Genomic DNA, 13,677 nt, shown 5'->3' on the forward strand with positions numbered 1-13,677 from the left:
TTTAAGTCGCTAAGAACACATGTATAAAAGTTTTAACCTTATACTACCTCCGTTTTTTAATACTCCCTCCATACCAAAATGTTTGACGCCGTTGATCTTTTTTAAAATGTTTGACCGTTCGTCTTATTCAAAAAATTTAAGTAATTATTAATTCTTTTCCTATCATTTGATTTATTTTATTGTTAAATATACTTTTATGTATACATATAGTTTTACACATTTCACAGTTTTTGAATAAGACGAACGGTCAAACATATTTAAAAAAGTCAACAGCGTCAAACATTTAGAGAAGGAGGGAGTATATGATACCATTGATTTTTTAACAAACGTTTGACCATTCTTCATATTTAATTTTTTGTGCAAATATAAAAACAATTAAGTCATGCTAGAAAAGAACATTTGACGATAAATCAAGTCACACTAAAATAAATGATAATTATATATATTTTTTTAAATAAGACAAATGATCAAGCGTATTTCAAAAAGTCAACAGCGTTATATATTAATAAACGGAGGAAGTATTTTTTTTATGTCGTTAATAAGTTTTACAGCTTATAATAGGTGAAACGATGTGTATGAGATTCGATGATCTTCCCTTGCACAGTTGCTCGTCGTTCAGACTTTCGGAGTGGGCACACCGATGAAAGCATGACTGACTGCCTTTCAGTGACAAACCACTGAATGTTTGAAGATCTTCAGCATTTCTCCCTTTCACCCGCAATCAGCCTTTCCTCCAACAATTGAACTGAAATGCGTCTACTAGGTGACAAGCCTCGACAAGCACAACTGATCTAACAACACCCCTACTCCAAATAAGGCACCAAATGCAATCACAAAGATGACCTTGTAACCTCCTTGTCTGCTGGAACCTTGAGGTGCATCTACTACGACTGGATCATCACAATCTTGATCTAGTATATGACCGCATAGCCTCGGATTTCCATCAAAGCTGGATCTTGGGAATGTATCCAGGTGTCCTCCAGTTGGAACCGGCCCTTGCAAGTCATTGTTGGAGACGTTGAGTTCAGAGAGGAAGTTCAGGTTGTTCAGGTCAGCTGGAATTGTACCAGTGAGATGGTTGTTGGACAGGTCTAGTATTTCCAGGTTTGTAAGATCAAGGATTGTTTCTGGAATCTCTCCATGTAGGTTGTTGTAGCCCAGAATGAGTGAGAGTAGTGCCTTCAACTGACCAAGCTCTGTTGGGATCACACCTGTTAAGTTGTTGTTTTCCAGAATCATCACTGCAGGGAAATCACTGACAGTGAAGTACTTAGGTGATGGACCAGTGTAAACAGGCAGCTCAAAGATCTTTATGTCCAAATGAGATGTAACCCTTTCTGATCTTAGCATTGGCATCTCTGTTAACTCTGCTGGGATTTCCCCTGAAAGGCTGTTGTTTGATAAATCTAGATAGAATAGGGAGTTTAAGGTGCTGATGCAAACCGGAATTGATCCACTTAAATGATTGTTAAACAAGAATAGCATCTCCAGATTCTTGAGTTTTGATATCCAAATAGGTATATTTCCAAACAGTGGACAGTTTTCCATAGCAAGAACCTTAAGATTCTCAAAACCATCGATTGTTTTGTCGTCTGAAATTTCCTCATCCCTAAAGTTGCCTCCAATAAGCAAGGTGGTGAGATCTCTAGAGCTCTTGAGGATTTGAAGTGTATTTGAAATATTTGTAAAAGAGTTTTCAGCAAGTGATAGGTAGGTTAGGGACTTGAGGTTGGCTATTCTGAATGAGAGCTGACCATGGAACTTGTTAAACGATAGTTGCAATGCATTCAGGTTGCTGCATGTGTACACACTCTCTGGAATTGTGCCATTGAAGCTGTTATATGAGACATGCAAAGATTTTAGACTAGACAGTTTGGAGAAGTTGACCTTGCCAAGCTCTCCACTGAAGTTGTTGCTCCCAAGATTTAATGCTTTGAGATTCGTGCAGCTGCCTATAGCTGGTGTCAGCTCCCCTGCCAAGCTGTTGTGGTGCAAGTGAATCTCCTCCAACCTCTTGAGCTTCCCAATGGAATCAGGGATGTTGCCACTGAACATATTGAATCCAAGATCAAGGACAACCAAATTCCTGAGCTTGATTATGCCTGCACCATCAAGAACTCCCTGTAAACCATTGTTAGGAAAAGAGAGGTGCTCCAGCGAGGTCACATTGAAGAGTTCATCAGGAAGAGTTCCACTGAGATTGTTGTGATCAGCCTTTAGCATTCTTAACGAAGAACAGTTGCCGATCTCCGGCGGCACATTGCCATTGAAATGGTTGTAAGAGAGGTCGAGCATGGAGAAAGAGGACGATCTGATGCAGAAGAAGGTTGGCATCGGCCCAGTGAAACTGTTGTTGCTGGCGTTGAGCACAACCAGATTCTCCATCTCCTTCCATGAGCTGGACAGAAACCGTCCTGAAAACGAGTTGCTGGAGACGTTGATCACCTGAATGCGGCGACCGGAAGCCGAAGACGACGACGACGACGGCGAATCTAGCAGGTCTCCATTGAGGAGGTTGAAGCTGATGTCAAGGATGACGATGCTGTCTGACGACATTATTTCTGCAGGTAATCCACCGGACAGTGAGTTGTGCGACAGGTTCAGACGCTGCAAACCTGGTAGCCTGCCAAGAGCAGGTGATATGCTGCCTTCGAGTTTCTTGGAGGCCAGCAAGACGTCTGTGATTGTGACGGCCTTGCTGGCCGTGCTGCTGCTGCTGCTGCTGCTGCAGGTGATGCCTTCCCATGAGCAGCAATCTGTGCCGTGCCTCCACGATGCGGCAAGGCCACCATGGCCATCTTGCGAGAGCCCAGCCAAGAACTGGAGGAGACAGTTTCTCTCATGGTCCGTGCAGCAGCTGATTGAAGATGCAGAGAACAGGATCAGCGCAAGAACGAGGCAGAGATTAGGCATGGTCAATTTGCTGTTGTTGCTGCTGCTGCTGGATGCGAAGTAACTTTGGAATTAATGAAATTAAATGCATATGGTTGTCTCCTGCAATCATCAAGAAGAACATGTGTTCAAGCTTAAATGCTTAGGAAAAATATCAATCGAGAGAAAGGAGTACCAGTCAAGACTCAAGAGTCCTCACAGACAAGGTACCAGTCAAGAATCAAGACTTGGATGCTCCTCTGGTCACATCCATATGTGGATCTTTCGCTTAATTCATCGTTTCTTTTGTCTTTCCCATCATTTCTCTGCTACTGCAAGAAGACCAGTTTTAGTTGCAGTGAAATCAAAGTGTGAATCAGAGGGGAGAAAACGATTTCAGTCGTCTGATTCTGAAAATCATAATGGTTCAGTTCAGTACACCCGTAGCTTGCAGAGATTGGATTTTAAACTCTCGGATGTCCCCTCATTATTTGTATGTCACTTAAATAGTTTTGAAAAAAAATTAAAAGTATTAAAAATATGTACTAACATGCGATCTATCACTCCATAAACATGCAACTTAAAATTCAACTTCTACATGTTGCAATAAAAAATACAAATTTTGCCACAAGTGTCAACCACCGGCGCCAACTCAATCCCGAAAAGAAGAGAAAGAAGAGGGTCCCACTTGTCACATCAGTCAAAGCTGGTCACTATACTGCGAAGGATTAAAATTGGCACGGTATTATGAGTTGGAAGATGGGCTATAACTGGTATTTAAGTTCATGGATGACTTTCAGACTTGGCTATAGAGTGAGGGAGCTAAAGTAAACTTATTTCCCGGGCATTTCGATTCATATGCGACCCGTTTCGATTTCCTGCGGCAATTGAGTATTGAAAGGCCCAACCAGAAAACATTTCCCACAGGCGTCCGTCTCCTCCTCCTCGTCGTCGTCTCCACGGCGACAGCGCCGCCGCCTCTTCGGCCGGCGGGGACTCTCGAGTAAGGCTTCCGCGTCGCCATCAGTACCCCCAATCGGGTACGCACTTCGCAACGCGCCGCCATCTCTTCTCTATTACTACTCTTCTCTGCGTGTGAATCTGAACAGGACGAGTTTCTTTTATTATTATTATTTCTTCTTGGTTTACCTCAATCTTTTGTACAATGCTGATGATAATAAAACTAGTAGCACACGATTCTCAAATTGTATATACTCTCTCAAAGTACAAATGATTTTGCCGAATTAAAGTACTGACCATCTTTCAGAATGCTCATTCTGCACACCTGAGTTGTGTCAACTGAATGATGGTCTTTAACTAAGGCCCTGTTTGTTTCAACTTATGATTATTATAATCTAGATTATTAAGCCAGATTACTATAAGCTGGATTATAATAAGCTAGCATAGAATAAACTGTGAGTTGTTTGTTTGTCTGGATTATTGAAGGCATGGATTATTGGGTTTGAATGGCTAAAGTCTATAATGCCCTCAGCTATCTGTTCGGTTGATGGCATAGGTGGGTAATTTTTCTCAAGTATGTAGGGGTAGTGGGTCTTTAGCCACTCAATAATCTGAAAAAAGCTCCTCTAGAGCAGCTTATCAGATTATAATAATCTGGCTTATAGATTATAATAATCTACTATAATAATCTATTTGTTTGTTTCAGCTTACTCCTAATAAGCTAGATTATAATAATCCTAAGCTGAATCAAACAAGGCCTAAATAGGTAAATTTATTGACCCAAATCATCTTATGCTCATATCAGAATTGAAGAAACCCTAGCCTGGATAGTAACATCTGATCTAACAGCACACCAAGTGCAAAGAACAAGCCCACTGTGATGCCAAAGATGTTGACACTGAAGTTATATGCGTAAAATCCAGGCGTGGGAATAGCTTTTGCTGAATTACACTGGCGACTGATCATAGGACCACATAGCTTTGGATTACCATCAAAGCTTGAATTATCAAATGTACCGAACTGGCCTCCAGTTGGAATAGGTCCTTCCAGGTCATTGTTGGAAACATTGAATGCAGAAAGGAAGTGTAGCTTGCTCAGTTCTGAAGGGATTGTACCTGTTAGATTGTTGTTAGACAAGTCTAGCATCTCCAGGTCGGTGAGGTTGCAGATTTCTTGTGGGATTTCCCCAGAGAAACTATTGTAGCTCAAATCAAGCATATCGAGTGCCTTCAGCTGACCAATCTCTGGAGGGATCACACCTGTAAAGCCATTTCTGCCTATATTTAGTGTTGCTGGTCCCATCAGTAATTGATGCCTTGAACCGCTGCAAACAATTATTTTAGAGACCCTTTCATTTAGAATAGATACCATCTTCTTTGATTTAAGCACTGGCAACTGTATTAATGTTGTTAGAATTTCCCCTGTAAAATTATTATTTGTTATGTCTAGGTGGAGGAGGAAGTTGAGGTTTTTGATCCATACAGGTACTGATCCAGTTAATTGGTTGTCATATAAATGTAACTTCTCCAAATTTGTGAGCTTCGATAGCCAGACAGGCATTTTTCCATATAACGAGGACCCACTTATTGAGAGATGCTGTAGATTTTCAAAACCATCAATTGTTTCTTCCTCTGGCAATACCTCATTCTTGAAGTTCCCTCCAATAAGTAGCATTTTTAACTTTCTGAAGGTCTTGAAGATGTGAAGTGCACTTCTGATATTAGTAAAAGCATTATCAGCAACTGATAAGAAGACGAGAGACCTCAGTCTATTCATTGTCTGTGAGAACTCCCCATGAAAATTGTTCCTTGCAATTCTCAGGACAATCAAATTGGTGCATGCATAAATGCTGTCTGGAACTGTACCACTGAAGTTGTTCACAAGAAGATCAATTGTCGTTAGATTAGATAGGCTGGAAAAGTCGATCTTGCCAAGTTCTCCACTGAGGTTGTTGAACTTGAGGTCAAGGATTTTGAGATTTGTGCAGTTGCCTAGAGTTGATGGCAGCTCCCCATACAACTTGTTCTCACCCAAACGGAATTCCTCCAATCTCTTGAGCTGACCTATGGATTTGGGTATTTTGCCACTAAACATATTCTGTTCGAGATCAAGGATTGACAGTTTGCTGAGTTTTATAATATTGGCATCATCAAGTACTCCATTAAGAAAATTGTCTGGGAAAGAAAGGTACTCCAACGATGAAGCGTTGAATAGTTCATCTGGGAGGGCACCATGGAAGTTGTTGTGACCACCCTTGAGCACTCTAAGCATGGAGCAATTGCTTATGTCTAGGGGTATGCTGCCACCAAATTGATTGAAAGAGAGGTCGAGCACAGCAAAGGATGGTGCATTGATGCACAAAGAACTCGGTATCTGTCCTACACAGCTGTTGTTGCTGGCATTAAGAGCCACCAGATTGTTCATCACCTTCCATGTGGTGGATGGAAATTGCCCTGCAAACAAGTTGCTTGAAATGTTCAGTACCTGCAGAGGCCGGATAGTTGTATGAGCTGAGAGCTCTTTCAAAGCTCCACTCAAGTGATTGAAGCTGACATCAAGGATGACGATGCTGCTCGACGACACCAACTCCTCCAATGGAAGTTCACCGGACAGCGAATTGTGTGACAGGTTCAGGTGGAGCAGGCCAGTGAGGTTGCCAAGGTATGGTGAGATGTGCCCTTCAAGGCCCTTAGATGCCAGCGAAATTTCGGTGATCGTTGCATCTGTGCCGCAGGTGATCCCTTCCCATGTGCAGCAATCTGTGTCATTCCGCCATGACACGGCGAGGCCACCGTCCTCCGAGAGGCCAGCGAGGAACTGGAGGAGGAAGCTCTTCTCCTGATCTGTGCAGGAGCCGGTGGAAGAGGCTAAACACAGTAGTAGCACAACAACAAACCCAAGTAAATCGGTGGGTAATTTGCTGCTGCTTCTGCTGCATGGAAACTGGGAAGGTCTCATGATGGATCTTTTTTTTTTATCAGATTGAGTATAGTCTGGAACTCTGGATAAATCAATATGCAGTAGTGGGCATTATAAGGCCAGAAAATCTGAAAGGAGCTGCCGTGAAGTCTTTGCTGACTGCAGTTACTGGCTGAGTGACTGGTCATCACAAAGACAATTCAGAGGTGAATAAGAGCCACCACCTGCAATGCCTTTTTTCTATCAATGGTCCACGGACAATTGTTCATAGATTGAGCAGACAGTAACAACATGAATCGCCTGCAGTTCTGCAAAACGGTGGCAGAGATGATTACTCAAATGCAGCAGGAAAGTAGAGAAAATTTCAATGGTCTAGACATGTGCATATCCTGGAACATATGAACAGGATCTTCAACTGCCATCAAGGTCAAACTGCACATTTCGACTGTGTGAGGGAGCCTTTCTTTCCTAGCTGCTTCTGGAGGATAAGAAGTTGATAGAAGTATGAAAAGTCCTGGTAGCCTCCTGTTGTCATCTTTACCGGTCTTCAGCCGTCAAGACTCGGGAACAAATATCACCTAAGCTCTTCTCTCACTTTGCTTTTTTCCCCTTGTGTTGATTGAAGGCGTAAAACTGAAGGTGCTAGCAACAAATTTTGGTACATCGCATCTTGTCAGCAAGCATGCAGCTTGACCGTTTCTTTGCTTTTGCTGATCTACAACAAAAGATACCTCTTGAAAGGTGTACTTAAGTATTGTTATAGGTATTTAGGTGGAAAGAGTAAAATGATAAATTAGGCTGGAGAGAGAAAATAGTACAACAGTCTTGAAAATAGCATTAGCATCAGTACCGCATCGGTACAACTCCCAGTAGCGATTTTCTTGGCGTGATTTTCTCTACTGGCATAAATTACATGATTTTCCTTTATTTATATTGTGTTCCTAGATGAGCATAAAACTTAGTTTGGTTCTCCGGTCCCCCCCCCCCCCCCCCCAAAAAAAAAAAAGACCAATACTATCTACGAACTTGGACATATATGTATCCAGGTTCGTAGTTAGGAATTCGTTTTTTTTTGACAGAGTAGTACCTCATTCAATAATCTCGTCCACTACATTATTTGTGTTCCAAGAGCATCATCAGTAAAGGTATCACCAATATTTGTGTGGTTCTTTGGAGATTTATTCTTTTTGAAGATCATAGTCAGTTAAAATATCATTGATCCTAAGAAGGAGACCCATCCTGAATCAGACTCTTATCGGCACTAATAGATAGCCTTTTTATCACGTAAATGAGTAACCAACTACGTCACTAATCAGTACAAAACTTACCGCCTCCCACTTGTAACCCAAGGCGGCGCTTCTCCCTGTAATATGCATCCATCTTATAGAACACATCAAACTCTAGGTAGGAGATGAAGAAGAAGAAGAACAGGAAAGAAGAACGAGTCACGAGGAAGAAGAACGATAAATGAGAGATTGGTCGGATTGATATCTTTTTTCTCCTTTTTTTGAGAGGAAAACTTCATGTTTCCATTAAACCATGGACGCGGCAGAATCGCCGGCGACCAAACCCTCAACACCCGGAGGTGCACCGTCCCCAAAGAGATCGGTGTTTGGGGGACTGTTACATCCGATCGATGCTATAGCATCAGCTAACTTATTACAATCACGCGGACAAAAGCTAAACTTGCAAGTAAGAAAAGACGAGGCGATAATGTTCTTCGCTTCAAACAGAAGAGTCCCCAACGGCGCAAACTGAAGATCTTCTCCCTTCAGGGCCTGAATAAGCATCATAGAATCAGACTCCAAATGAATGTGAGCCATGCCCAAACTAGTAGCAGCTTTGAGCCCCTTAACTCCCGCCAGCACTTCAGCATGAAAGGCATCCTGCAGCATGAAAGATCAAACATTTGGTATCAATATCCATTCCCTTTCTCTTGAGAGTCATCTGGAGGGCAATTGTGTCATGCCCCAATCGCCACATGAAGTGTTTCATCTTGTTCGGACAGTTAAGCTTCCAGAGCCTTTTCCATACTTGATCACTTTGTGCACCCCCCCGACGAAGATGCAGGTGCACTTCTGCTGTTTCTTCTCTCAATTTCTTTCTGCACTTTGTAGGCAGATTTCATAGAAAAGAGGCCCCTCTTATCATAATGCCACCCCACTACATCATCCCTGTCCACTTGAACCGGAATTGACAGAATGGCCTTGACATCTTCTTCACAGAAAGTTTGCCTCACCAGCATCTCATCCCAATCGCCCGTATAAGGATCTATCAATTCATTTACTCTTGTTAGCATGTTCGTGCCCTTATTAGATACAGTTTTTCTCGTCCAGTCTCTAGGGATCCAAGGATCATCCCAAATGCCGATGGAATTGCCATTGCCCACTCGCCAAATCATGCCAGCCTAAAGAGTCTGCAGCCCTTTTAGTATGCTTGAATGCTTCTCCATGTATATGACATGCCCGATCTTGGTTTAGCTTGCAGAATTGATCCAGATGGATAATACTTGGCCTTCAGAATCTGAGCACACAGAGAATCAGGCTCCTGAAGCAGCCGCCAGCATTGCTTTGCTAGAATAGCCATATTAAAGACATATATATCTCTTTTTTTCTCCTATATAACAAAGAAGTATTGATCTAATTATAGATGTCCATAAGTTACTTAGTTAACTACTTAACGCCATCGGTTACGATAATTTATTCCATACCTTGCCCATGTCATTATTAACGGTTCATGTTGCCCTACCTTGTAATACTTCTATGTACCTTCTACACACCTCACAAACACTATAAAAGATCTCTAAGGAAAAATATCAATCGAGAGAAAGGAGTATCAATCAAGACTCAAAGAGTCCTTAGAGACAAGGGTTGTGTTTAGTTTCCTTCAAACTTCCAAAAATTCCGTCACATCAAATGTTTGACATATGCATGGAGCATTAAACCTGGACGAAAAAAAAACCAATTGCACAGTTTACATGTAAATTGCGAGACGAATCTTTTGAGCTTAATTACGCCATGATTTGACAACGTGGTGCTATAGTAAACATTTGCTAATGACGGATTAATTAGGCTTAATAGATTAGTCTCGCAGTTTACAGGCGGAATTTATAATTTGTTTTGTTATTAGTCTACGTTTAATACTTCAAATGTGTGTCTGTATACTTAAAAAAAATTAGCTGTGGAACTAAACACGACCAAGGTATCAGTCAAGACTACGATGCTCCTTTGGTCACATCCATATGGAGCTTAATTGGAAAATTATTCTAAACTCTCAAGGGGCTATCCCTTATTGTTTGTATGTCACTCAAATGGTTATAAATTTTTTTTAAAAAAAATGAACTAGATGGATTAATATGTGCTAGATCAATTAAAATTTAACTTCTACATGATGCAATGAAAAAAAAAATTTGATTGTGAATATTAACTAGCTGTAGTTTAATTTGTTTTTTGTTTGAAATTTATAGAAGTAGAATTTTAACTTGCATGTTTGTAGAGTGATATATTACACGTTAACACATCTTCTCAATTTTTTTTATTTTTTTCATAACTATTTGAGTGACATACAAATAATAAAGAGATATCCGCTTGAGAGTTTAATCCACTCTCGAGCTTAATTCATCGTTTCCTTCGTCTTTCCCATCAATTCTCTGCCACTGCAAGGTTCTAGATGCAGTGAAATCAAGTGTGAAAAGTGGGGAGAAAACGATATCAGTCGTCTGATTCTGAAAATCATAATGGAGGTCTGAATGGTTTTTGTCACCTGTAGCTTGCACGGCACGAACGAACAATTTTGCCTAGCAAAAGAATGTTTCCCCCTATGGCAAATCAGTCGGCAGGTGAGGTGAGATGCAGAAATTCATCAATTGTAAGTTGCATTAATAAGTCATGCATAAACGTTGTCAGTTAAGTATCACTGAGTTTTCTACTCTTAAGTCTGAACTGGATACAGTCAAAGTTTACAAGGAAACGTAGCAACAGGCCATTGACTGAAACAATTCAACTACAACTGATACTAATCGAGCAGGCCAGAAAAGAGAAGTTGAAAAAGTTGCTTTCTGACTTTGTTCAGATCAGCACACCAGAATTCTGCACCTAGTATTAGAAATGAACCTAAGCTAGTCAGGTATAGCAGAATCCTAAGCTTCAGCTAGTCAGGTATAGCAACCAGATGAAGGCCGAGTTTAGTTCCAAAATTTTTCTTCAAATTTTTAACTTTTCCATCACATCAAAACTTTCCTACACACAAACTTCCAACTTTTTGTCACATCGTTCCAATTTCAATTAAACTTCCAATTTTAGCGTGAACTAAACACACCCGAAGCAAAACTCCATTGCTAATCTGACGAAATTGTTCAGAAACTCCATTTCTCACACAAGAACAGCATGACCAAGATGCAGGAACTTCAACTTCTCCTTGTCCTTGCTGCTCTTGTGCTGCTCTCCTTCCTCTCTCCTGCCACCTCCTGCACGGAGCAGGAGAAGAGCTCACTCCTCCAGTTCCTCCGCGAGCTCTCGCCGGATTCCAGCAGCAATCTCTCCCGGTCATGGCAGAGCGGCACAAGCTGCTGCACGTGGGAAGGCATCGCCTGCGGCAGCAATGGCACGGTGACCGAGCTCTCGCTGCCGTCCATGGCGCTCGAGGGCCCCATCTCTGTATCAATTGCCAACCTCACCGGCTTGCGCCGCCTCGACCTGTCGTACAATTCTCTCTCCGGCGAGCTCCCACCGGAGTTGATCTCCTCCGCCAGCGTCGCCTTCCTCGACGTCAGCTTCAACCGCCTCAACGGCGAGCTGCAGGAATCTTCACCATCACTGCCTCACCATCCTCTTCAGGTTCTGAACATCTCCCACAATTTCTTCGCCGGGGAGTTTCCGTCCACGATATGGGAGAAGAGTGATCTTGTCGCGATCAACGCGAGCCACAACACTTTCAGTGGCGCGCTGCCGTCTTCTTTCTGCATCAGCTCGCCATCCTTCGCTGTTCTTGATCTCTCATACAACCTCTTCAGTGGCAGCATTCCAGCTGAGATAGGTAAGTGCTCTTCACTCAGAGTGCTCAAGGCTAGCAACAACGAGATCAATGGCAGCTTGCCAGATGAGCTCTTTGATGCTTCCATGTTGGAGCACCTCTCTTTTCTGAAGAATGGTTTGGAAGGAGAGCTTGATGGTAAACAGATAACCAAGCTCAAGAATATAGTAGTTCTTGATCTTGGATCGAACAATTTCATCGGCGATATTCCGGGTAGCATAGGTCAGCTTAAGAGATTAGAGGAGCTCCATTTGGACTACAACAGGATGTCCGGGGAATTGCCATCAGCTCTAGGGAACTGTACAAATCTCAAGATCATCAACCTCAAGTACAACAACTTCAGAGGCGAGCTTCTGAAGGTGAACTTCTCCGGACTTCACAATCTGAAAGTTTTGGATCTTGAGTCAAACAAGTTCAGTGGAGAAATTCCAGAAAGCGTCTACTCATGCAGCAATCTGACCTCGCTGAAACTATCTTCAAATAAATTCTATGGACAGTTGTCACCAAGAAGTTCCTTCGGCCGACCCGGCAGAGTTGTCACCAAGAATTGGCAACCTGAAGTCCCTTTTGTTCCTATCACTTTCCAACAATTCTTTTGTGAATATTGCAAATGTAATTCACGCCCTCAAGAACTCCAGGAAAATCAACACTTTGATCATAGGAACCAACTTCAAGGGTGAGACCATGCCAGAGGATATAGCAACCACTGATGGTTTTCAGAGTCTTCAGGTTCTTTCCATACCATCTTGCTCATTGTCTGGAAAAATTCCTCTTTGGCTATCGAAATTGTCCAAGCTGGAGGTTTTGGATCTGTCTAAAAATCAACTCACTGGATCACTACCAGACTGGATCCATGGCCTGAACTTCCTCTACTTCATAGATATATCAAACAACAAGCTTACAGGGGATCTCCCAACGGCAATAATGTTGATGCCAATGCTTCAATCTGACAAGGTTGCAACCCAATTGGATCCCAGGGCATTTGAACAGCCTGTCTATGCAAGGCCATCACTTACATATGGCAAGAACAATGCTCTCCCTGCAATGCTGAATCTTGCAAACAACGAGCTTACCGGTGCGATCTCTTCAGAGGTTGGTCGGCTGAAATCACTCACATTGCTCAACTTGAGCTTCAACAGCTTGTCAGGACAGATTCCACAGCAACTTTTCGACCTGACAAACCTGCAGGTGGTAGACTTGTCCAACAACCATCTCTCAGGTTCAATTCCACCGGGGCTGAATAACCTGCACTTCCTTACAACATTTGATGCTTCTAACAACGACTTAGAGGGGTGGATTCCAGCTGGTGTCCAGTCTTCATATCCGTATGATTTTTCTGGCAACCCAAAGCTGTGTGATCCTACACTCACTCGCACCTGTGATTCAGCAGAGGCACCTCCAGTCTCCACGCTCACCGGAGAAGAAACCACTCCAAAGACCGTCTTTGCAATCGCTTTCGGTGCGTTCTTCTGTTTAGGTGTGGTGTATGATCAGGCAGTATTATCGAGGTTTTTTGGCTAGTTCTATTGCAGTTTTCATGTGTTTTTTTTTTATAAAAAAATTGGTCAGTTTGGTGTTTGGACAGAGCTATTCAGGTCCAAGCGGACACGTCCACTGAACAAGTTGTGTGTACTGTAGTTGCGAGTGAAATATAGCTTTTGTTCATGTTTCCCAGTGGAGGAATATTTTAGTTATTTTCCACTCTTCTCGAAATGTCACTTTTCCCACTGGGCATCTACAATGAACTACTCATCCAATCCAACCTGATAGTAGCCATTATGGGGCAGGTAACAATAATTACCAAGTTGTAGTGCTACTGCCGGTAGGAAAGAAATAAAATACAATATATGTACAGTGATTTCAGGCACATGCACTAAAATAATAGAGTAGCAGTTA

At 42.3% G+C, this 13,677-nt stretch overlaps 2 protein-coding genes across 2 annotated transcripts in view; one reads left to right on the forward strand and one right to left on the reverse strand.

Annotated features, from left to right (window-relative positions):
• The window catches only part of LOC127761571 (receptor-like protein 2), a 51,052-nt gene extending 37,750 nt beyond the window's left edge, over positions 1-13,302 (forward strand). Inside the window, exons 3-4 of the mRNA XM_052285883.1 lie at positions 11,213-12,270; positions 12,308-13,302. Of these exons, the coding sequence (XP_052141843.1) occupies positions 11,213-12,270; positions 12,308-13,302 (2,053 nt within the window). The remainder of the gene's footprint in view (positions 1-11,212; positions 12,271-12,307) is intronic.
• LOC127762726 (receptor-like protein 2) lies at positions 511-7,391 on the reverse strand. Its single transcript, XM_052287201.1, has 2 exons — positions 5,354-7,391; positions 511-2,857 (listed from the first exon to the last, which is right to left on the reverse strand). The coding sequence occupies exons 1-2, from the start codon at positions 6,787-6,789 to the stop codon at positions 760-762; spliced, it is 3,534 nt and encodes a 1,177-aa protein (XP_052143161.1). The 5' UTR covers positions 6,790-7,391; the 3' UTR covers positions 511-759.
• Positions 13,303-13,677: the final 375 nt, after the last annotated feature.

The sequence above is a fragment of the Oryza glaberrima genome, chromosome 2, assembly GCF_000147395.1.
Source record: "Oryza glaberrima chromosome 2, OglaRS2, whole genome shotgun sequence".
NCBI classification, from domain to species: Eukaryota; Viridiplantae; Streptophyta; class Magnoliopsida; order Poales; family Poaceae; genus Oryza; species Oryza glaberrima.

What these genes read in the sequence shown, in the direction of transcription:
- LOC127762726 (XM_052287201.1), bottom strand. Translation starts at nt 6,789, where the DNA reads ATGAGACCTTCCCAGTTTCCATGCAGCAGAAGCAGCAGCAAATTACCC. An exon ending in AAGCTCACAAATTTGGAGAA is followed by an intron (nt 2,858 to 5,353) that starts GTTACATTTATA and finishes ATCTTCAATCAG; the next exon opens with CTGCTGCACGGACCATGAGA.